At 36.7% G+C, this 24,265-nt stretch overlaps 2 protein-coding genes across 21 annotated transcripts in view; one reads left to right on the top strand and one right to left on the bottom strand.

Annotated features, from left to right (window-relative positions):
- ST7L (suppression of tumorigenicity 7 like) overlaps window positions 1-5,335 on the bottom strand; it is a 118,149-nt gene extending 112,814 nt beyond the window's left edge. For 12 of the 20 annotated variants that reach the window (XM_081306120.1, XM_081306111.1, XM_081306124.1 and 9 more), the window contains exons 1-2: window positions 4,474-5,196; window positions 1,632-1,714 (exon numbers count right to left, since the gene is read on the bottom strand). In XM_081306120.1, the coding sequence (XP_081162246.1) occupies window positions 1,632-1,714; window positions 4,474-4,681 (291 nt within the window). In that variant the 5' untranslated portion in view covers window positions 4,682-5,196. The other 8 variants (XM_081306116.1, XM_081306112.1, XM_081306113.1 and 5 more) reach the window with 8 other exon arrangements.
- The window catches only part of CAPZA1 (capping actin protein of muscle Z-line subunit alpha 1), a 38,893-nt gene continuing 19,929 nt past the window's right edge, over window positions 5,302-24,265 (top strand). The window contains exon 1 of the mRNA XM_081306132.1: window positions 5,302-5,434. Within this exon, the coding sequence (XP_081162258.1) occupies window positions 5,396-5,434 (39 nt within the window). The 5' untranslated portion in view covers window positions 5,302-5,395. The remainder of the gene's footprint in view (window positions 5,435-24,265) is intronic.

Below are 24,265 nucleotides of genomic sequence, written 5' to 3'. Positions count from 1 at the left end.
TTGCCCAGAGTTATCAGCTAGTTGATACTCAAAATCAGATCCTGTTCCAAAATCAATGCTTTTTCCCCATATCAGCCATTTAAAGACAGTTTATTTCTGCTAGGCATGGTGGCACATGCCTGTAATCCAATGACTTACAAGGATCCTAAGTTTGAGGCCAATCTCAGCAATTAGAGTGACCCTGTCTAAAAATAAAAAATAAAAAGATGGGGCTGGGGATGTGGCTCAAGCGGTAGTGCGCTCGCCTGGCATGCGTGCGGCCCAGGTTCGATTCTCAGCACCACATACAAAGATGTTGTGTCCGCCGATAACTAAAAAATAAATATTAAAATTCTCTCTCTTTCTCTCTCTCCCTCTCTTCCTCTCTCAAAAAAATAAAAATAAAATAAATAAATTAATTAAAAGAGCTGGGGATATAGCTCAGCCCATAGTTCGATACTGTCTTAATACTACCAAAAAAGAAAAGATAGCTTATTTTCTTATTTTAGATTTCACATTTATTCTATTAACTAAATATGCTAGAATAAGACTAAATATGCTTTAACTATGAGTGGATCTTATAAACCAATAAATTGTGACTTATATTACCATATATTTTTTCTCCTGAATTCAAACTTTTCTAAACCAAGAGAAAAATTCATTTTTTGTCTAACATTTACTTTAAAAAAATAGTGTCAGTCCCTATTTTTAAGTCCAATACAAATGATATTATTTCTACTAAAGATGGAGAGCACCACCTACAGATAAGAAAAAGAATACAAAAATCCATGGGCCACACATGACATAATACTTAAAAGATTTTTATCTGTAGCAGTAGTTTTCCAAAATGTATATTAGAATACACTAGATTCAGTGGATATTATAAAATTTAAAAATATATTTTTAAATTAAAAAATGATACCTTGTTAAAGGAAAAGTTGAATCAAAGTAAAACAGGTTTCTAACTAGGGCACTTCCCAGAATAATAGCCAAAATTCATTAAATACTTATTGAGTCAACTACCATAGTTACAAGTTTTATATATTCATCTCATTTAGTTCTCATAATCCCGTGAATACCATTATTTTCCCATTTACAGATAAAAACTATATCTGTAAATGGGAAAATAATGGGGATTGTAAAAACTATAGGCTGAATTCTAGACACATAAATTTTAGTCTACTTAAGTTGTTAATATTAAAATATCGAAAGATTTCATATAAAGTCTGTATATCCAGTTTCTCTTAAAATCATTTATAAAACTGGAAGATGTACTAGTCATAAGTCTACATGACAACAATTATCTTCAGTTCCTTTTTGAAGGAATATGCACTTTGCAAGTTCCTAGTCCTCAAAGTAAATAAGGAATTTCTTACACTCTGCTGATTTCATTCATTTTTTATTACTAATCTGGGTCCTTTAGACATTAAATTTGTAACCCATCCCAACACTTCCTGACTACAGTACAAATGTCTTTAATATGCAATAAATACTGCCAATCTCCAAACCTGTTTGACTAGGTAACTTTAAGTTACTAGGTACCAAACACATTTTTGAAATGCTGATATGTAAGTACTCGCAATTACTATAACCATATAAAAGATCTTTAGCTACATATCAAAACATGAATGGAAAAAATAAAAAGTACTTACAAATATTAGTCCTGATATCAAAGAAGATGTCCCTGTAAGTGCCACATAGAATTTGGGTGTCAATGAATTTAAAAATCCTGTCACTGTTAAAAGAAAAAAAACACAAAAGTTACACACACACACACACACACACACACACACAAATTTAAGTACTTAAGTTACAAATATGCAGTGGAGGGACATATGGAGTACAGATACTCCTGATTTACAATGAGGTTGTGTCCTAATGAACTCACTATAAATTGAAAATATTCTTAAGTCCATAATACATGTGATTTGACTAGTCTTCTAAAGACTATAGCTTAGCAACACAGTACACTATGGAGTATTGGTTGTTTATCCTCTAGACTGATTGCCTTAATAGGAGAGCAGCTCGCTGTTGGTACCCAGCATGGAAAAGAGCATACTCTTAACCGAGGAAAAGATCAAAATTCAAAATTTCTACTAAATCCTTATGGGCATCATTGTAAAGTTGAAAAATCCTAAGTCCAACCGTCTAAGTCAGAAACTGTTTTAATATATAGTATGAAATTCATTTGAAGAAGTTGTAGTTTTTAAAATCACCACTATAAATTCCCATCCTATCACATATTTTAAAAAAATACATTCTCACATATAAAGCTAGGATTTCATACTGTTCATTAGTTAAAAAAGAAAAAAATCAAAATAAGGCTTAGCATGTACAAGGCCCTAGGTACAATCCTTAGTACTAAAAACAAAACAAAACCCAAAATGCTTTTAAGAATGACTCATACTTAGCCAGGCATGGTGACACTTGCCTGTGATCCCAGTGACTCAGGAGGCTAAGAAAGGAGGATCACGAGTTTCAGGTCAACCTAAGCAACTTAATGATACCATGTCTCAAAATAAATATAATAAAAAGCGTTGGGGATATAGCTCCAACTGTGTAAAATGTTCCTGGGTTAGATCCCCAATACCAAAAAAAAAAAAAGGATTCAAAGCATATTTTAGCATATTTAATCACTAGTACACATATGAAATCTAAATAAGAAAACAAGCTTTTTTTGGGGGGGGGGCAAATTACGAATTGAACCCAGGAGCACTCTACCACTGAATTTTTGTTGTCATTGTTGTTTCGGTTTTTCTTTAACCAGAGTTTTTATTTTGTTTCTTAATACTTAAAAGACTTTTAAGCACTTTTTCTTTCTTTTTTTTTTTTAATACCAGAGATTGAACTGGTAGGGGCACCCGACTACTGAGCCACATCCCCAGCCCTATTTTGTATTTCATTTAGAGATAGGGTCTCACTGAGTTGCTTAGCGCCTTGCCCTTGTTGAGGCTGGCTTTGAACTCCTAACTCAGCCTCTGGAGCCGCTGGGATTACAGGTGTGTGCCATCTGTACTCTGCTTAACCACTGTACTTTTAAGTCATAATTTACACTAGACCTTTTGCAAATCTATAAGAAGATAAACACACACTTTCACAAAGAAAGTTTAAAACCACTCCCTAATTACTTTGGTTAGATATGAACCAGTGTTTCAAATTAGAGGGAAAGATCCAGTATGTATCTGGTTAAATTAGTTAAATCAGCAAGAAAGGCAAAATAGCTTAGGAAGAGAAGTAACAAACTAAGAGCTCTCTGCACCTGACTTACAGAAGTCCTGATTCAAATTCAATTCAAATAACTACCTCAAATACTTTGTTTTCTTTTCTTATATATATCTTTTTGTGTTTTAAAATAAAAATCTGTAATAGTGAATTATTCTCATCTAAATGATGTATTTAGTTAATACGTAGAAAAATAAAGGATAAACACAATGAAAAACATTTCACTGAGCATACAAACTACCATTAAACACTTGATACACCTGTTACAGATGCCAAATTAGTTCTGTAGCTTGTTTTGTAATCAATTAGATCTGAATTTATATCATACTGATCTTCTAAAATATCCAAAATATTTCAGAACATTATCTCACAAAAGAGACATTTGCCTTCTCTCACTATAGAAAAAATTAACCATTATACTGACAAAGTCATAACTTAATAGAATTCTTCCATCTTGTTCTGAGTTTGCTGCTCAGAACACGAATAAAAGAAATGTTGTAATAACATGGTAAGATGCCCTGGGCCCCATCCACTTCGTCCTGTTTACAGTGAAAGAATAGTTATTTGTAGAATCCATGGGGATCAACGCTTCTTACATGTCCTTGTACCTTAGTAGGAAGGAGCCCAGGCACCAAGAACAGTGGAAACAGGCTGCTAAATAACAAGCACAGTACAAATGTTGAAAGAACCAAACAAACCCATTACTGTCTGTGGAGCTCACTCTCTTCTTCCTTTACTGATCTGTTTTACTACTCAAAGCCTTTAAGAAAAAAAGACAAAACACTACGAAAAGTTTTCTTAACAGATCGACTTTGAAACAAAAGAATGGTAGACTAAGACCGTGGCATTTCCTGAGATCTCTGTATTACAGATATGTATGCCTTTGTTGTCTGTCTGTGGGTCCCTCTTAGCTGGGCAGCTGGAGACTCAAAGGAACGATTTTCAAGGGACTACAAATGGTGACAGTGTATATAAATTCTGTATCCAAGTCTGAGGGTCGTGCTATCTTCTGTCCTACCACCTAAAACCTTACAGCTTGTCAGGTGTTTTTTTCCTCGGGTAAACGAGGACAGGAGAGGGCGGATCTTAAGACGCCTAGGGAGGAGTTGGTAGCTGCAACTCAGGTTTGACAATCAGCTGCGGGGTTATGGCCCAGGAGAAACTGAACCCACTGGATCGAGCAACCCAGTCTCCTCCTATCTGCCCTTTGGCGTTGGCCCCAGACACCTCTGCTGGGTCCCCGCCCGTCCCTGGGAGGTCTGGGCCTCTCACCCGCTGCCAAGTTCTCACACAGCCTCAGGGGTACCCTCAGAGCGTATAGCAGCCCCAGCCCCGCCACGAACCACAACGAGGCCCCTGTCCCCGCCAGCCCGGCCCGCAGCCGCTCCCTCCAGCCCAGCGGCGGGCTCAGGCCGGGAGCAGGTGCAGGAGGAAATGCCGCAGCAGTCGCGGCTTCACCCCAGCCGTCCCCGTCCGCCATCTTGCCGCTCCCGCAGGCGTCGGGAGCTGGGAGGGGAGAAGGGCAGGAAACCGAGCGTCGGGAATCCTGGGATAGTGGAGGACCTGAAGTTGGCCTCGGTAGAGGCTGAGTCCTGGGCACGGGACCTAGAAGATCTGGAAGGTGGCGGGCAGGACCCAACACTGGGCCTAACTTTTCCTTGGAGGGGGTTGGGGGGGAAGGGCCAGTAGTGGCACCTATTCTGGAGGAACTGAACTAAGATGTCACGTGGAGTGGTTTTGCTTCCAAACGAGATGAGGGTCACCTTTCACCCTATTCCCGGGGTTGGAAAAGCCACCGGTCTTTTCAAGGGCCGACCAGCTCTTAGCGCTTTGGATTCGGCTGCCATGGAGATCACCGGTACAGAAAAATTTAAAGGAGTCACAAGTGCTCCTTAGTCGGAAGGAGCCCAGGCACCAAGAACAGTGGAAGCAGGCTGCCAGCATCCAATAGATGAACGGGGAACGACTATAACTCAGAGAGAAAGATAATAGACTTCAAACCCCTGAAGGCAAAGTCGACTTCCTGGGGCACAGGCGCTCGAGGCCGTCACCCCAGGCGCTTAGCTGATATGGCGCCCTCTCGCTTGGCGTTTCCGGGCGGGTCCTTCCGACGGCCCCTGCGGTGATTCCATCACTCAGCTTCCTTCCCGGCCTGCCTCGCGCCCGCGGCCGGGCTGGGCCAGAGCAGCCCAAGATGGCCGACTTCGAGGATCGGGTGTCGGATGAGGAGAAGGTAAGGGGTCCGCCTCTCTCTCTCTTACCTCCTCCCCCGACTGGGAACAGGGGCCCGACCCGGCTGCGGTGGGAAGCCTGGCTGTATCCCCAGGAAAAAGAAGGTTCTTTTCCGGTGCTGGCATGCGCTCTCTGCAGTCGGGACGCTTTCCTGTTAAGGGGCTTTCCTCTGCCCCACGGTGTCCCCAGTTCCCCATTCCTTCACTCTTGTCTTCCTCCCGGACCTGGGGCACAGCCCAGTGACCTTCCTGTATGAGAAGAGACTTCCCTTATTGAACTGTGACTGTGGACTCTTTTCTGTAATTTTGAGAGTGGGCGATGGTGATGTCGCGATGTATTAAGCAGCAGTTATTTTGCCGCCTCAGGCTGTCGGGGCTCACCCCATCCCCCCATTTTTTGATGTGTTTGGGGCTAGTTTAGGGCGAGTCACTTCCTGGTCAGGGTGGACTCTTAACTTCCCTTTTGCTCCTCCTTCCTCAGGAAGTGATTTTGCTGTCATGACTTCTCTACTGGGAGAGGTCCCCAAGTATTGTCCCTCTCACTACACATGCACTTATTTTCTCCTGTACTGTCGGCTGAACGAATTACCTACAATAAATGTGTAAGCCTCCGGGCATTGACTTCAGAATTTGAGTACCACTTTTCTCTGCAGATGCTCCCATGAGTGTTTGCATGTGCCTACGGCCCCCTAAGTGACTCTCTCCCTTGCATCTTGCATCCTCTTAACTATAATTTATTTAAAAATAGTTCTCAGCTTCTTGTTAACCAATCCAGAATAACCAATGAATTTTTTTTTAAACTCCAGAAAGGTTTTACGTAGTGCATAAACCTTATGTTAACACAATCAAGTCTGGACAAAGCATCCTGCCTTCTTTGATGCCCCATGGTGGTGTCTTTGGTTATTGTTGGATTTGTCAGTGTGCAATTTATATACATTTTTGTTTAAAAGTGTCTTTAAGTACAAGAGCAGGACCCAAGTGAGGTAGAATAACTATTTTACTGACAACTGCACACATTTTTAAAAAAGTTTGTCAGGGTTTTTTACTAAATACAGCATTTTAAGGCTTGTAGAAATTAGAATATTCTCACCAGATAACTCCTTATAGAACAAGAATTGTGTCTTTTGTTTCCAACAGCGGCTGTTAGTTCCAAGTGTGCACCCCTGAGTGTTCTGTAAGTCTAGCCAGGTTTATCTTATTATTAATATTATTTAGATAGAGATTGGAGAGAAGAGGGGAACTCTTTTTTTTTTTTATTGGTTGTTCACAACGTTACAAAGCTCTTGACATATCATATTTCATACATTAGATTGAAGTGGGTTATGAACCCCCAATTTTACCCCAAATGCAGATTGCAGAATCACGTCAGTTACACATCCACAATTTTACATAATTAGTAATTGTTGTATTCTGCTACCTTTCCTATCCCCTACTATCCCCCCTCCCCTCCCCTCCCATCTTCTCTCTCTACCCCATCTACTGTAATTCATTTCTCTCCTTGTTTATTTTCCCATTCCCCTCACAACCTCTTATATGTAATTTTGTATAGCAATGAGGGTCTCCCTTCATTTCCATGCAATTTCCCTTTTCTCTCCCTTTCCCTCCCATCTCATGTCTCTGTTTAATGTTAATCTTTTCTTCCTGCTCTTCCTCCGTGCTCTGTTCATAGTTGCTCTCATTATATCAAAGAAGACATTTGGTATTTGTTTTTTAGGGATTGGCTAGCTTCACTAAGCATAATCTGCTCTAGTGCCATCCATTTCCCTGCAAATTCTATGATTTTGTCATTTTTTATTGCTGCATAGTACTCCATTGTGTATAGATGCCACATTTTTTTAATCCATTCATCTATTGAAGGGCATCTGGGTTGGTTCCACAGTCTAGCTATTGTGAATTGTGCTGCTATGAACATCGATGTGGCAGTATCCCTGTAGCATGCTCTTTTAAGGTCTTCAGGGAATAGTCCGAGATGGGCAATAGCAGGGTCAAATGGTGGTTCCATTCCCATCTTTCCCAGGAATCTCCAAACTGCTTTCCAAATTGGCCGCACCAATTTTCAGTCCCACCAGCAATGTACAAGTGTACCCTTTTCTCCACATAAGAGGGGAACTCTTTATGATCCGGGAGTCCTCTCTACAGAATAATTTGATATATCTACATATGGCATGCCATTTTGAAATGCCAAAGAAGGTACTCAACCCTTAAAAGCAATTGAATGACACTTTATCATTAGGTTTTCTCTTATTGAAAATTTATTCTCATAAGTGTTAAAGGTTTAGAGAAAAAACAATGCTGGAAAGAAAACAATGTTTATTGTAAGGCAAATAGTTAATGGTGCATATAAATTTTAATTATGAGAATTCTGGGATAAAATATTTGGTAGCTCCACTGATGGTCCATTTATTTTAAGCAAAAAAATTGTTACAATAGATTTCACAAGGAATTGAGGTAAAAATAAACGTTGAGATTTATTGTGTTGAAGTGATAACATTTAGCCAATGTTGGATTTTTGTCTTTGCCATTGGGCTGCAATGCCTTTTTAATTAAACTTGGAAAAATATGTATGTATTTCAATGGGCAAATTAAAATGTCTTTAGATATTAAGTGTTAATCAATAACATTAATTGCCTAGATTTTATAACAAATCCAGACCACTTTCCTCTTCTAGTGTACTTCTTTTGTTTCTTAATTTTAATAATGGCATAATAAGCAAACCATAATTGGTAAATATGCCAAAAAGTGTTGTTGAATTTCATTCATATTTAGTAAATTTGTTTGGTGGGGGGTACTGGAGATTGAACCCAAGGGCACTTAACCAATGAACCACAGCTCTTTTCAAAATCTCCAGACAGGGTCTCGATAAGTTACTGAGGCTGACCTTGAACTTGTGATCTCCTGCCTCAGTCTCCCAAGGATCACAGGCATGTTCTACTGTTCCTGACTTTAAAGATTTTTTTAGATTAACAACATTGTCTTCCTTAGGGTATATAATTAAGTTATAGCTGATACTATAAAAATCCATATGATGTGAGGTTACTAAAAATTTGTTAGGTTTTTATTCCCAGAGGTGAAACCTATTTATATCTATGAATCTGAAAGATTATATGAATTCTCCTAGCTTGTTACCTTCTTCTAGACTTGAGGTACCTTTTTTTTAGTTGTTGATGGGCATTTATTTATTTATTTATTTATTTATAAGTGCTGCTGAGAATTGAACACAGTGCCTCACACATGCCAGGCAAGTGCTCTACCACTGGCCACAACCCCAGACCCTTGAGATATCTTTTAACTGAATTTAAAAAATTGAGAAAGTATTTTTCTAACAGGAATTGTTGATATGAATGCCTTAGAAGTCATAAACTGTAAATAATGAGATTTTTGTCCTATAAGATTTATACAAACCATAGCATTATTAAACTGAGTTTTTTTAAATCAAGATATTTTCATCCTTAATTTGTATTTTGAATTATTAAAGGAAATTGAAAATCTGCCCTTCCCTCTCTTCTTCTTTCTCCCCCTCTTAGCTAAGACTCAACTGTATTTGGTTTGGGTTATTTTAAGACATCTAAGCCATGATGCCAGATATGTTTTAATATTGCTGACTTTATTTTTAAATATTTTATTAATATATTTTTTTAATTTTTTAAAATATTTTTAATATTTTATTTTTGTTACATGAAAGCAATGGACCCTTAAGTAAATTTGTTGATGATAGTCTCTGATTTCCTTGCAAGCATTTCTACGAAAAAAGCTAATAAAATCATTCATTCTTAAAACTAACTGCTGAGGGTTTTATCACATTTATAAAGAGGAAGTTGGTTTGTTAATTCTTTCTTTCGATACTGGGAATTGAACTCAGTGGTTCCTTACCATCGAGCTACATCCTCAGCTCTTCTTATTTTTTATTTTGAAACAGAGTCTCCCCAAGTTGCCTAGGCTAGACTCCAACTTGGGATCCTCTTGCCTCAGCTTTCCGAGTCCCTTGAGAATGCAGGCCTGCACCACTGTGCCCCACCAGAAGTTGGGTTTTTAACTTCTTCATTGTTACCTGAAATGGTCATGATGAGTTGTCTAAATAAAACAGGAAGTGGAAAATATAATAACATGCAGAAATATATGCTTTTAGCTTTATCCTGAGTTCTTTTCTAGGTACTTAAACTCTTCAGTTACTTAGTTCTAAGTGCTTAGCAAAACCAAGATACCCTAATTAGGAAGCTTGAAATGTGGAATGAACTACTTGCTTGGGTTCTTTGCATTGTTTCCTTCATTTCATAATTCATCATTTTTTAAACAAATGCAGAGAGAATTTTAGGGCTGAAAAAAGGTGGGTCCCCCCCCCCCTTTAGCCTTACTAGTAGAATATTTGTATATAACTTCAAAAAGAAAAAAAAGAAAAAAAAAGAAATTAACTGAGAAATAGATCTATATGTTTTTAGTTTAGACAATAGTTTCTCTTGTAAGCCTTTTTTTTTTCTCTTTTGAGAAACAGATTTATCAAAATCACTAGTAGAGATGTAAAAAATGTTATAAATAGATTCAGGGATTGAGGGCTCTGATAGAGCTCATGGAAATATATTAGACTAGGTTTCCTTGATTATGTATTCCCTCCTCAGTTTACTAGAGGAGTCATTACTCTTGTACAATGAAGTAAGCCCTAAAGCTATTTGCTATGACAAGTCATCAATTAGCATTAACACTTTCATGGGGGGGGGTTGTGGGGGGCAGTAGGTTTTTTGTAGTATTGGGGGTTGATCTAGTGCATGCTAGGCAAATGCTGTACTACTGAGCTATATCCCCAGCCCTTTTAAAATTTTTTAATGATACAGGATCTTGCTAATAACCCAAACTGGCCTTGAACTTTGTAGCCTTCTATCTCAGCCTCCCTAGTAGCTGGGAGTAGTAGTCTGGGCTACCACACTCATTACAGTACTTTCATTCTTTATTTTCACTTCTTTTTAGTTAGCTTTGCTGAGTAGTATTCATAGAACGTCTTACAAAATTCAGGGTCAGGAGCACAAAGCCTAAGCAGGTACAATCCTTGTTAAGAGTACAGGTTTATCATAATTTCTTATAAAGCATTAAATTATTTTATTAGAATCAGCCTTAATGCTAAACAAAGTAGTATAATTAGCCAGAAAATTAAGACCCAGGTTTGTATGATTCTGACCCATGCTTTTTTCACTACACTTTTTTTTTTATGTACCATGAATGAAAAACCAGAATAGAGACATCCTTTTAAGGAATTATAAGTGAGGTGTTGTGATGTAGTGGAAAGAATGGTTTAGAGTGTTAGAAGACTTGGGTTCTCCCTGGTGTGCATTTAAACAACTAGATGTGTGGTTTTGGAAAAATCACTTAAATAAGTGGGCCACATGTTTCTTTCTAAATTAGGGAAGTAGGGGGAATTGAATCAAACCACCCCAACAAAGTTTGATGAACTTTTTCAAACTCCAATAAAGAAATCTCTATTTTAAAAATTGAAACATTAAAATGTTCTAGGAGATTCTTACATTGTCTGCTTTTGCCTACATTTCCCTGATAACAAGACTGAGTTCCTTAGTAATTGGACCATGTCTTTTTATCTAGTGCTTAGCACAGCATCAAGAACACAGTGTAGACACAGCCTATTGATGCAAAAGAGATCACAGCTTCGTTAATTTTCATATTTCCCCAGCTCACATGCCCGTACCCCCAATAAAACACCCCTCTTCAAATTGTTTCTGGTAATCTCTAGGTATCGTTTTCAGGAATGTGTCTATACTTTGGGTGCCTTTTTGTGCATTATTGTATCTAAATAAATACCTGCTGCCATCACAGGTGCTGTGCCATACCACTGCTGGGAACATTCAACCCCCCTGGGGGCCTTTTCCTAATAGATCCCATCTTGTCTTGTGGATACCAAAATGACTATGTATATATACTTGCCAGCAGCCTTGCAAACAACTAATGAAAGTATTTCCTCCTCCTGCTGTAATAAATTCAGAAAAACAAAAAATATAGGACCAGGCATTATTTGCTCTTTTCTCTCTCTGTCTGGTGTATAAATTTTTCCCATCTCCTTGCCAAAAACAAATAAATCCTTAAGTGGATCACAAAATTTAAAACTCTGGATGGGGGAATTTAGTCATGATAGTGAAGACAAATGACTGGGCGTTTTTAACTTGATAATTTCAATATCTGTGTAGTGTTATTATCTTCCTCTCTTACCTCCCTTCATCATATTTCCTTTCTGCTCCTTTAGAACTCTTCATTTCTCTGCATCTCACCATGAGTCTCCTGTGGAGAGGTTAGAACATTTCCTATGATCTTTTACACCTTTAGCCTCTCCTTTTGTTCATTCAGTATTTAGTCCTGTAAATTCTTCCTTCTTGTCATTAGATTCTGCTCCTCCATCTCCATTAATTTTTAAAAACTTTTTATTTTATGCATATGAGAACTAGTAATTACATGCTTCAAGTGGTGGGAAAGGGTGTGAGTTAAAAGTCCCCTCTTATTCCTCTTCTCCAGCCACCCAGTTCTGCTGAAAGTCAGCCAATATTAACAATTCTGTTTGTATCTTTTCTATTCTATGCATATCCAGACAAAAAGATATGCTTTGTACTTAATAGTTTCTCTGACCTGTTCACATTTCTTCTAACACTGTCTTCATTTGGGACTTTTTCTTATTTGAATTATTTTTAATAACATTCTTAATTATTCTCTCTGCCTCTACCCTCTCCTTTCTTTCTACATTCTAGCTGATTTATTATAAATTCTTCACAGTTATATTAATGAGTTTTGAGCAGTATGTAAAATTTATCTTTGCTACATATGTATTTTAAGGTGATGTCTTATGAGATGTAATGTTCAGTTCAGTGAATCATATGATATCACTACAATATCAGTCAGGGTATAGCATATAAATAAGAAGTTAATATAATACTGTACTGCAATAAAAAAAAGTGGTAGGATTTTTTAAATGTGAGAGAACTTTGACTTGTGGATTCTTTGTTTTGTATCTAGGTAACATTTAAGTACTTTCTGTGTGCTAGGTACTCTGTAATACCAGTAGGACAGATACTTACTTGTCCTCATTTTACAGTTTGATAAGCTGAGGCACATTTAAGGTTAAAAAAAAAGCCAACTTTGTAAACTTTGTAGAATAATTAATAGAGCAGGGTAACATCAGTAGACTATTTCTGGAGCCTATGATCCTGCTTATTTTGATTCTTTGGAGTAGATGGTGAAGATAGTGAGCAGTTCTTTTTTTTTTTTTTATTGGTTGTTCAAAACATTACATAGTTCTTGATATATCATATTTCACACTTTGATTCAAGTGGGTTATGAACTCCCATTTTTACCCCGTATACAGATTGCAGAATCACATCAGTTACACTTCCACTGATTTACATATTGACATACTCATGTCTGTTGTATTCTGCTGCCTTTCCTATCCTCTACTATCCCCCCTCCCCTCCCCTCTTCTCTCTCTACCCCCTCTACTGTAATTCATTTCTCCCCCTTGTATTATTTTTCCCTTTCCCCTCACTTCCTCTTGTATGTAATTTTGTATAACCCTAAGGGTCTCCTTCCATTTCCAAGCAATTTCCCTTCTCTCTCCCTGTCCCTCCCACCTCTCATCCCTGTTTAATGTTAGTCATCTTCTCATAGTGAGCAGTTCTGTTGATATAATGACATAGTCTTAAAAGCAACCAAGTTAATGGTGTAGTAACATGAATGTGTTTATAGAAAATAAAATATTGAGGCTTTCAGGAGATAACTGCATATAATTATTACTTAATTAACTTAAATTTTTTTTTTCTGTTTTTGTTTTTTTGGTACCAGGGCTTGAACCCAGGCAGGGGCTCAATCACTGAGCCACATTTCCAGCCTTATTTTTTGAGACAGGGTCTCACTAAGTTGCTGGGTCTAACTTTGATTCGTAGTCCTCCTCCTGAGCTCAGTTGCTCAGGGGAAAAACTTTGGTATTATTTTTTATTGTTCTTTCTCTCACTCTGTGTGTGGGCCATTAGCATATCTTGTAGCTCCACCTTTAAAATAAACTCAAAATTTGACTGTTTTTCACCACACCTTTATTTCCACCACTCTTGAAGAATCCACTAAAATCTCTTAATCTAGATTTTTACAAAGTCTTCTCTGATTCTCTGTTTTTACTATTGTTCCCTGCCCCAACTCCTGTTCCAACACCTCCTCTCAGGAAAGCACCCAGAATGATCTGGTTAGAATGTAAGTAAGAATATGTCACTCCTGCTCACAACCCTCCAGCAGAATAAAAGTTATTACCCTGACATCCACCTCCTACCCTGGAGATTGAACCCAGGACCTCTGCCACTGAGCCACATTCCTAGCCCTTTTTTATTATTTTATTTTGAGACAAGGTCTTGCTAAGTTGCCCACACTGGTCTTGAGCTTGACATCATCCTGCCTCAGACTCCCTTATAAGAGTGTACCACCATGCCCATCTGTCTTGGGATTTTTACCTCTTTGCCACTTTTCTTGAGTTCATCTCCCACCATTTCTGATACCCTGATACTCTCTGGTCCATCCGTACATTCTCACTAAGGGTCTCTTATTTTCTCTCTTCTCTGGAGTTCTCTTCCTTCTGTATCACTTACTTCATTCAGTTATTTAACCTGAATAACCTCCTCTGTGAAGACTTATCTGGTTACCCTGGTTCAATTCCGAATTCTGACATTTTGCATCCCCTTTCTTTGCCTTATCTTTTATTCTTTCACATTTATTATTAACATACTATGTATTTGAGTTATTTTTTGTTATCTGTTGTCTCTCCACCTACTAGAATGTAAGCTCCATGAGGACAGCATGCTAATGAATAACTATTGCCTAAAACATAGTAGGCCTAGATTTTTGTTGAATGAATGAATGTTGCTTGAACAGTTTGTCTTGATTTTTCATTAGTTAAATTCCAGAGTGCAGTCTGATTTCCAGGTTTTGAGAAGCTCTAGTGCTAATGCCAGTACTTTCTTATTAACTGACAGATATTTTTATCAATGGAACTTTGTAGTCAGAAAGTTTCAGCAGGTTTCCATAACCTACAGAATAAAAACAGGTTTGATATTAGCTTACTACTGCCATCTGACTCATCTACCCTTCTCTTTTATTATCTCCCAGTAAGTCCTCTGATCACCCAAACTGATCCGCTTTAAAAAAGTATTTTCTTATCTTTTTTGTTCTTACTACTCATTTTCCCACCTTTTTGGTTCTTACTATTACACCCTCTTGTAATGGCCCCTGGAAGTATCTGAAGCACTTGGCAGAATATAGCTTAGATCCTTTCTCTTCCTTCTAAAACAGGGTTCTGTTTTGTTTTTGTATTGTTTTGGTTTTTGGTACTGGAGATTGAACCCAAGGGCACTTTACCACTGATTTCCATCCACAGCCCTTTTTATTTTTTATTTTGAGCTGAGGTCTCTCTAAGTTCCTTAGGACCTTGCCAGCTGGGGCTGTCCTCAACCTTCGCTCTTCCTGCCTCCGCCTCCTGAGTTGTTGGGATTATAGGTATGCACCTCTGTGCCTGGCTTCCTTATAACTGTTCTTTCACCAACCCAGCCCTTATCATCTCCTTCCCTATAAGTTCTGTGCCATATATTATCTGTACTACTTATTTGGCAGTTTTGCTGCTTTGGATTGTAGTTATTTTAAAATAATTGACACACCCTTATTGAGGACTATTATTTGTGTTAATTATTTTGCTATTGTAATGTATACAGAATTTGGAAAACCAAGTTACTGAACAGTGTTTCTTCTATCCATTGTGATTATTTTCTACTTTATATTAAGTGAAGGTAATGGCTTTCAACCTTGACAACATGTTAGAATCACCTGAGGAAGGCTTTAAAAATCTTTGTGTCCATCCAAATGTAGTGGCACATGCCTATAATTTCAATGACTTGGGAGGCTGAGGCAGGAGAGGGTGGAAACAAGACCAGCCTCAGCAACTTAGTGAGGCCTATCAAAAAGAAAAAGAAAAAAAATTCACTGCGCAAGCCCTACTAATGAGTACTCTGCCTGTTAAGAGACGTATTACTTCAGAATCTCTGCAGATAGAACCCATGGATCAGTTCATTTAAATCTCCCCAAGTCATTCTAATCTGTAGCCAGAATTTAGAACCAGTGCTTTCAAGCAAAAGGGAATTTGTTGGCTTACTTCTTTGGCTGTTCTCCTTTTGTCCCTGTCTTACTACTTACCTCAGTGCCCAGGACCAAATGAATTATTTTTTTGTTTACCTATAAAAATGTGAACTATTTTTGTCTAATTTTAAATCCTATTTTTGTCATTTTATTTTTAATATTTTTATTGGTGAATTATAATTATATACAATAGTAGTCTATTATATATTCACACTGTATAGCATGATTTGTATTGTTTCATTTCCCCATACTTCCTTTTTTCCCTTCTTCCTTCCCTCCCTCTATTCCCCATCTTCTGCTTCTATTTCAATGAGATCTCTTTTATTTCCCATTTTCTCTCTAGCTTCCACATATGAGAAAAAACATACAATCCTTTCTGAGTCTGGCTTATTTCACTGAGCATAATGTTCTCCATTTTTCTTGATCTATTTTCCTGCAAATTATATAATTTTGTTCTTGTTTATGTCTGAGTAAAACCTCATTGTATGTATGTACCATATTTTCTTTATCCTTAGATGAACACCTCGGCTAGTTCTATAACTTGACTACTGTGAACTGTGCTGCTATAAATTTGGTTATGCATGTATTGCTATAGAATGCTGACTTAAATTCTTTTGGATAAATACTGAGGAGTGGTATAGCTGGGTCATATAGTGGGTTCATTTCTAGTCTTTTGAAGTATCTTCATATTAATTTCCATAATAGTTATATTAATTTACAATTCCACCAACATATGTAAGTTAAAAGTTTTTTCTTAATTTTTTTTTATTGTAGAGACACAATACCTTTATTTTATTTATCTTATTTTTATATGGCGCTGAGGATTGAACCCGGTGCCTCACACATGCTAGGCAAGCACTCTACCACTGAGCTACAACTCCAGCCCCTGTAAGTTGAACTCTTAAAAAAAGACCTATTACTCAAAGTCTGATAATGTATAGACATTTGCTTAGGGGGAAATATATATATATATATATATATATATCTAAGTCCATTTCATGTTATTTCATTGCATTAGGTTGTTTTATTGTTGTTGGGGGTACTGGGAATTTAACCCATAGGTGCTCGTACGCTGAGCCACAACCCCAGCCCTTTTTATTTTCATTTTGAGACAGGATCTCGCTAAGTTGCTGAGACTGGCCTCAAACTTATGATCCTCCTGCCTTAGCCTCCTGAGTTGCTGGGATTACAGGCATGTGCCACTGCACCTGGCTACTTTGGATTCATCAAGTAGTATTAAGCAAGCATTATACTCTCTAATGAAGAACCAAAACCCAAGCAATTAAGTGGTAAAGCTAGCATGTGAATCCACGTTTGACTCTCAATGATTCTGAAGAAAAAATAGAATCAGATACACTTTTAAGGTAGGATGCCATAACATGCCAGATGAGCACTAGATGTTAAAACAAAATCCTTCTTGTTTTTTATTGTTTCTGTTTCCATCCAGTTAACTCTACTGTTTTGGACTTGATGTCTGCATCATTACTGTCTGGCACCTGAATCTCAAAGTGTCAGTGTGGACTTTTCCCTAATTTCTTCACTGAGTCTATTTTCAAAAAAAATATTCATCATATCTTGTAATGGGTATTTTAACACATTTAAGTTCCAAAGCAACAAGTTGCTCGTTTATTTTTTTTAATTCATTTTAATCTGATTTTCAACTCATTAGAACATTCTCTCACTTTTATATTTCCTAGTTCTTGATCTAGATATTTAAGCAGATATGCCAATTAAACTAAATAGGATTCTGTTTTAGTCAGCTTTTTCACTGCTGTGACTAAAAGGATCTGACCAGAACAAATGTAAGGAGGAAAAGTTTATTTGAAGGCTCATGGTTTCAGAGGTCTTAGTCCATAGAAGGCTGGCTTCATTCCTCAGGGCTTGAGGTTAGGCTGAACATCATGGGGGAGAGGGTGGCAGAGGGAAGCAGCTCATATCCTGGTGGTGAGGAGGCAGAGAGACTCCACTCTCCAGATACAAAATATAAACTTCATAGCCATGCCCCCAGTTAACCACTTCCTCCAGCCACACCCCATCTGCCTCTAGTTACCACTCAAAATTAATCCTTATCAGGGGTTTAAATCACTGATTGTGTTAAGACTCTTAGAACCCAATAATTTCTCCTCTGAACCTTCTTGCATTGTCTCATGTGAGCTATTGGGGGACACCTTACACCAAACCATAACAGATCCTTTTCCTTCTTGGGTGTATGCACATGCTTGCATGTCCATACTGTTTTACATTTATGATAATGTTTTCAATCTCAACTAAGATTGAGACAATACTCTAAAATTTTTGTTCTGTTTAACAATTGATGATTTAAGGCATACCACTTACTTTGAACTTCTAAATAAACACTTAGGATGAATGTTTGGGATTCTTTTTTTTTTTTTTTTTTAACCAACAGTATGGATGTCTTATATTAGGAAAGTCCAGAATGAGAACTAACTTGGTACATAAAGTTGTAAACAAAAGGGAATGGTTGGGAGAGATAACTAGATAATAGAGGAACTGTTATTTGTTGTTGTTGTTTTTTTCTTGTATGTTGTAAATTTTGTGCTTAAGTATGTCATTTTTATACAGTATTTATACTGAATGGTATAAAATACAATGATTACTCCTGTTAAGGAAAAATTATTCTGAACCATAATAAAACGGTAAGACTTGCCATAGAGGAGACATTAGGCTCAACTCCTAACACAGTAAGATAGCAGGGGATTTAAATCCCCTGCTAAATAAATCCCCTGCTATCTTACTGTGTTAGGAGTTGAGCCTAATGTCTCCTCTATGGCAAGTCTTACCGTTTTATTATGGTTCAGAATGATACCCCCAATGAGTACGTTATCAACAGATAGAAAATAATTAGGAAGAGACCGGGTAGACCAAAGACATAGCAAAGTTACAGAAATGAAGAACTTGATCAGATATCAGAGGTAGGCAAATTCTTGCTAAAACTGGGATAGGCAGTCCAAAGACAGGGGAGAAGGGAAAGTCAAGGCCTAGTTGAGGAAATGGTTCTGAAGTTTGTTATTAATCTGTGTGTGTGTGTGTGTGTTTTAGTTATAATTACTTCAATTCTTCACTGTTTACGAATACCAGAAAAACAGTTACTTCCTAGAATTGGTAGAATTTTTTAAAAATAAAATTGCTCTATATAAAACAAACTTGCCTGTCTTCCCTACTTACTTATCTATAACCACTAGGAATTTATGTCTAGTAAATTTTTGTCCTAGACAATTTATTGTTGCTCTACTAAAAACATTTAAACCAGATTAAAAGATCCAAAATTGAGGCAAGGCATGTTCTTGTGCCGATGGTGGAAACCAGAGCCTTGTGCATGCTAGGTAAGTGCTTTACCTCTGAGCTGTATCCCCAGCCAAACATACTTTCTTTTCTCTTGTCAAAAGTAACACACTGGGCTGGGGTTGTGGCTCAGCAGTAGAGCGCTCGCCTAGCACATGTGAGGCCCTAGGTTCAATCCTCAGCACCACATAAAGGTAAATAAATAAAATTAAGTTACTGTATCCATCAACAACTACAAAAAAAAAAAAATTTACCAGAAGATTTCTAGATCCAATAAACAGTTTCATCAAAATAGCAGGATACAAGACTAACATAAAACTCAGTATCCTTATTTTTTTCCTTTAATTTTCTACCTATCTGAAGGGGAATGCTAATGGCTATTATGCTTGCCCCCCTGTGATATTTTTGGGAGCACTTGCCTAGCATGCACAAGGCCCCAGGTTCAAGACCCAACACGGTAAAAAAAATGTGTGTGAGTGTGTGTGTGTGTGTGTGTGAGAGAGAGAGAGAGAGAGAGAATATATGTGTATATATGTATGTGTATGTACTAAAAAATAAGTAAAATAATTTACTGCTGTTGTCCTTTCCTGAAGTATATAGCCTATTTGAAAAACATAAGAAAGCTTCAAAAGATGTATTGTCACTTTAAAAGGAAGTTGGAACAAAAACGTTTTGTAAAACTTTTTTGGTCAGTAGAAAGTTATTATTGTTTATAGTTATTGCTGAAGATAGTAATGATGGAAAATATAAGATGATTGGGAAGCAAAGAATTTCTAAAAAAAAAAGAAGAAATTGTGCCTTGGTTATTTGAAGGATTAGCTCAGTTGAATAATTTAAAGCAACATTTTTCTTACTGTGACTAGTTAAGATAACAATAGCTGACATATTGAGCTTGTCCAATTATATTTTAAGTGTTCTAAAGACGTGACAGATATTATTATCTTATTTAATTTCTCAACAATTCTTAAGGAATAAATAATTTCCCACTTTAGGGACCGAATGTGGTTCAAGAGATTTTAAGAGAATGAAATTAAGAAGGGATAGGCTGGGGTTGTAGTTAAGTGGTAAAGCGCTTGCCTGGCAAGTGTGAGGCACTAGGTTCGATTCTCAGCACTGCATATAAATAAATGAATAAAATAAAAGTCCATCAACAACTAAAAAAAAAAATTTTTTTTAAGAGTAAAATTCAAAACCATGTCTGTCCCAATCCAAATCTTGTATCTTTCTATTTTGCCATAGTATATCATAATAATCTTTATTAAAAACTGGACTCTTGGTGTCAATTTATTCAAAAGGAATTTTGTAAATTTACTAATTGCCTGCTGTGTGCTATTTAATTTGCTTGACCCTATATATAGAAAAGGAAAGTAAGTTTCCAAGTTGCCCAAAACAAAGCTTGAATCCTTGGGGATAGAATGATATCTTTAGAAATAATTATCAATAGCAGTTATATTTTAGGTGCTATGACAAATGTTCCAAGTAAAATATAGTAGGAGTACAGAGGATTCTTGAAACTAGAACTACTGGGATATACTTCTTAGAAAGAAACAGAACCACCCATGCATAAAAGATGGGAAAGATTTAAGGAGGTGAAAATGGGGAAAGAAGCATAACTTTCAAGGAGAGTGTGAGTCAAGGCCAAGAAACAAATTTTAATACACACAATAGGTAAAGATTTTGGTAGACAACAGAGATAGATGCAAGCAGAGATTTGGCTCCTGGAATATATAAAATTTTGGTGATATATACTGACCTGAGTCTTGCTGATAGTGGAATGTAAGTATTACCTAGTGAAAGAATTCTTCCTTGCCCATCTAGAATTATCTGCCCAATATTCACTAAGAGGTATAATTATTAAATGTTTGACTTGAGGTCCTTTGATATGTGATTGTTAAGGAAATCACTTTAAAAACTAGTTATGAGTAGATGTAATGTTGATGACTGTGCTGGATCTGTTACTAAAAGAATAATAATAAGCTAAAAATGGGTTTCACACATTTTAGAAATTCCTTTTTTTTTTTTTTATAAGTACACTTTCCAAAGTTTCTTTCCAACTATGGTATATGAAACAATCTAACAAAAAGCATTTATGGGGAACAATGTGATATTATTTTCTGGGTTTTTTGTTTTGTTTTGTTAATATTTTGGGGATTGAACCCTGAGCCACTGAACCACATCCCCAGCTCTTTTTAATTTTTATTTTGGGCAGCATCTAAGTTGCTTAGGGCCTCGCTACTGTGATCCTCCTGCCTCACCATTCCAGGTGCTGGTATTATACATGTGCACCGCCATGCCTGATTGTCTGATTGATTTTTAAACTTTTAGTACAGATGTTAATGTAAAGATGAAATTTTGAGTCTTGCAAGGGTTGGATATTTTTCTTTATTTCCTTCTTGTAGAAAAGTGAGAGGATTGTCTTTCATTGGTTATTTAGATTTTTAATTTTCTCTTCTTGTTTACAAACAAAGTACAATGGATTTTATGAAATTAACCCTATTGTAATATTTATATGAGGGAATGTAATTGTGATAAAGTTTGAATTACTTTAAAATGCTGCCAATGGGACTTTTCTCCACCACCTCTTCTGCCATGATGTTCTGTCTCTCTTTGGCCCAGAGAAATGGAATTGGCTATTTATGGACTGAGACCTCTGAATCCATGAAGAAATGGAAGCACAGGGGGGTTAATAATTGTTTCATAAAGCCCGAGCTTTATACCTTAGTCTGAATACAATGCCATTGAAAGTAACCTTTCATTAATAATAAAAGTTAAGTCTAATGAAGAAAAAAATGATACAAATGCAATTATATCCTTTATTGCAGATATAGAGTAATGAATGCTTTGTATAGTTAAACCATTACTTTATGAAGTAAGGACAATTTTAAAGCTTTTTATTTTAAAACAGCAGGGTTTTTTGTTTTTGTTTAAAACCCCAATGTTACTGATTCTCAAGTAGGGGTGCTGGCATACCTTCACTCTATGGGAAATATCTGTTTCCTCTTTGTATCCCTACCAAAATCTTGAGAATGACTAACAAAATTACTGTTGCTGAAAATGTCATCCCCTAGGGGGCTGGGATTGTGACTCAGTGGTGGAGCAATTGCCTACCATGTGTGAGACACTGGGTTCAATCATCAACACCACATAATAAATGAATAAATAAATAAATATATGTATTGTGTACATCTACTGTGTGTGTACACACACACACACACACAGAGAGACGTAAAGAAAATGCCATTCCTTGCAACTAGAGACTATCATGCTATGTGAAATAAGCCATCCCCCCCCCAAAAAAAAGGCCAAATATTCTCTCTGATATGTTGATGCTAACTCACAATAAGGGGTAGGGTGAAGGGAATAATAGAAATACTTTGGATTAGAAAAAGGGGAATGAAGGGAGTAGGGGAATGGGAGTAGGAAAGAAAGTAGAATGAATTGGACATTACTTTCCTATGTTCATATATGATACGCAATCAATATAATTCTACATCATGTACAACCAGAAGAATGGTAAGTTGTACTCCATGTATGTATAATGTCAAAATACATTCTATTGTCCTGTATAACTATAAAGAAAAAAAATTTTAAATGTCATCTCTCACTTACACTGCAACAAATATTTTTACAATTACTAGCTGTTTAGCTATTTTTGTTTTCCCTTTTGCTCTTAATTTTTATCTTAGTTTTGGCCCACTTTTTTTTTTTTTTTTTCAGTGCTATGGATTAAACTCAGGGCCTCACATCCTGAGCTACATCCCCAGCTCTTTTTTAAAAATTTTATTTTGGGATAGTTACCCAAGTTAACTTCAAACTTTCAGTACTCTTGCCTCAGTCTCACAAATAGTTGAGATTGTAGACATGCACCACCAAACCCATTTGACCCACTTTTGTAGGTGGGTGATAACATTTTTGACTTTTAAACCTAATATTTATCATTTTACTTAGCCCTCCCAACTTCGTGACAATTGTACCTTTCACAAGCACAGCTTTAACGCAATTCCTGGTTTTAGAAAACTAATATTCTAAAAGGACAAAGCCAAAACCATGTGACACACTAAAGATAATCCTCTGGAGTTTTACTTCTTGTAAATAATGCATTATATATTTCAGTATGTAAGTTCTGATTGTAGCTCCATTCTTTATAAGCATGTAACCTTGGACAAAATATACTCTCTGAACCTGTTTCTCCATTTTCAAATGGGGATAATAGTCTTCTCTGTGTACCTTAATAAACAGTTTTAAAAAGAGAAATGGGTTATAAAGAGTTTTATAAACAATAAAATAAGTACTCATTCATTTACATTCCTATAGGGTGTGTGCCAGGTCTCAATGTTAGGTATACAGCAGTGAACAAACATATCTAGTTCTGTGTCCTATGATTGATGAAATATGACCCATGAGCTAAATCCAGTCTACCACCTGCTTATATCAAGTCTGTGAGCTCATTTTTTTGAATAATTTGAAACAAAATTAAAAGAATAATAATATTCCATGTCATTAAATTACATGAAATACAAAATCAAGTTTCATTGGAACACAATCATGCTTATTTATTTACAGTTGAGACAAACTATGTGGCCCACCAAGCCCTAAAGTATTTACTGTCTGCTCTTTACATTAGCAGTTTGCTAGCTCCTGCTCTGTGTTCTTGAAGTTCTTTTGACGGTGCTGGACAGTAAACTTATAATTGTATGTCTAATAGCTGCAAGTTCTTTGAGAAACAATAGTGCAGATAAAGAAGCTAGAATTGTAAGGATGGGAAGGGTGCAGCAATAGATTTTATATACAAAAACGGGGAACGGTACATTATTTATTCAGTGATATTAAAACAGAGACCTTAATGAATGTGAAATAAGCATCTGTAGAAGAGTATTTTTGCCAAAAAGCGACAAAAGATTCAGTAGCCCTGAGAAAAAAGTATAGCTGTAGGACTAGGAACTATGTGGTAAGAAAGAGTTGCTGAGATGGGTACAAATTATGAAGGGACTTGTAAACCAAGGAGCTTACATGCTATAGATTTTATAGTGAGTGTAGAAATGTATTATTATGTCTTCTACTCCTTCAGGTTATTATTATAACATTGTGTTTAGTGATAAATCAGCTTAATACTTCAAAGACTGTAAAATGTTTAATACCTAGTAATCTGTCATTTTCGTGGCTTTCTCAGTAACATGGTATTTCTTGCTATGAGAATGTTTTAGGATTCCACATTGGCATCTGAGGATGATCACATTCCTTCTTACCACTCATTTGGCATTTCACTCTTGCCATTGCATGTATCTTCAGGTCTCACCACTTTTATTTAAAAACTAGGAGATGTTGTGGTTTCTATAATTAAATATTTCCCTTGCTCTTGATATTCTCAGATGCACTGG

Source organism: Spermophilus citellus, assembly GCF_964194105.1.
Source record: "Spermophilus citellus genome assembly, chromosome: 9".
Classification (NCBI taxonomy): Eukaryota; Metazoa; Chordata; class Mammalia; order Rodentia; family Sciuridae; genus Spermophilus; species Spermophilus citellus.
This window is presented reverse-complemented; position numbering and strand designations above follow the sequence as displayed.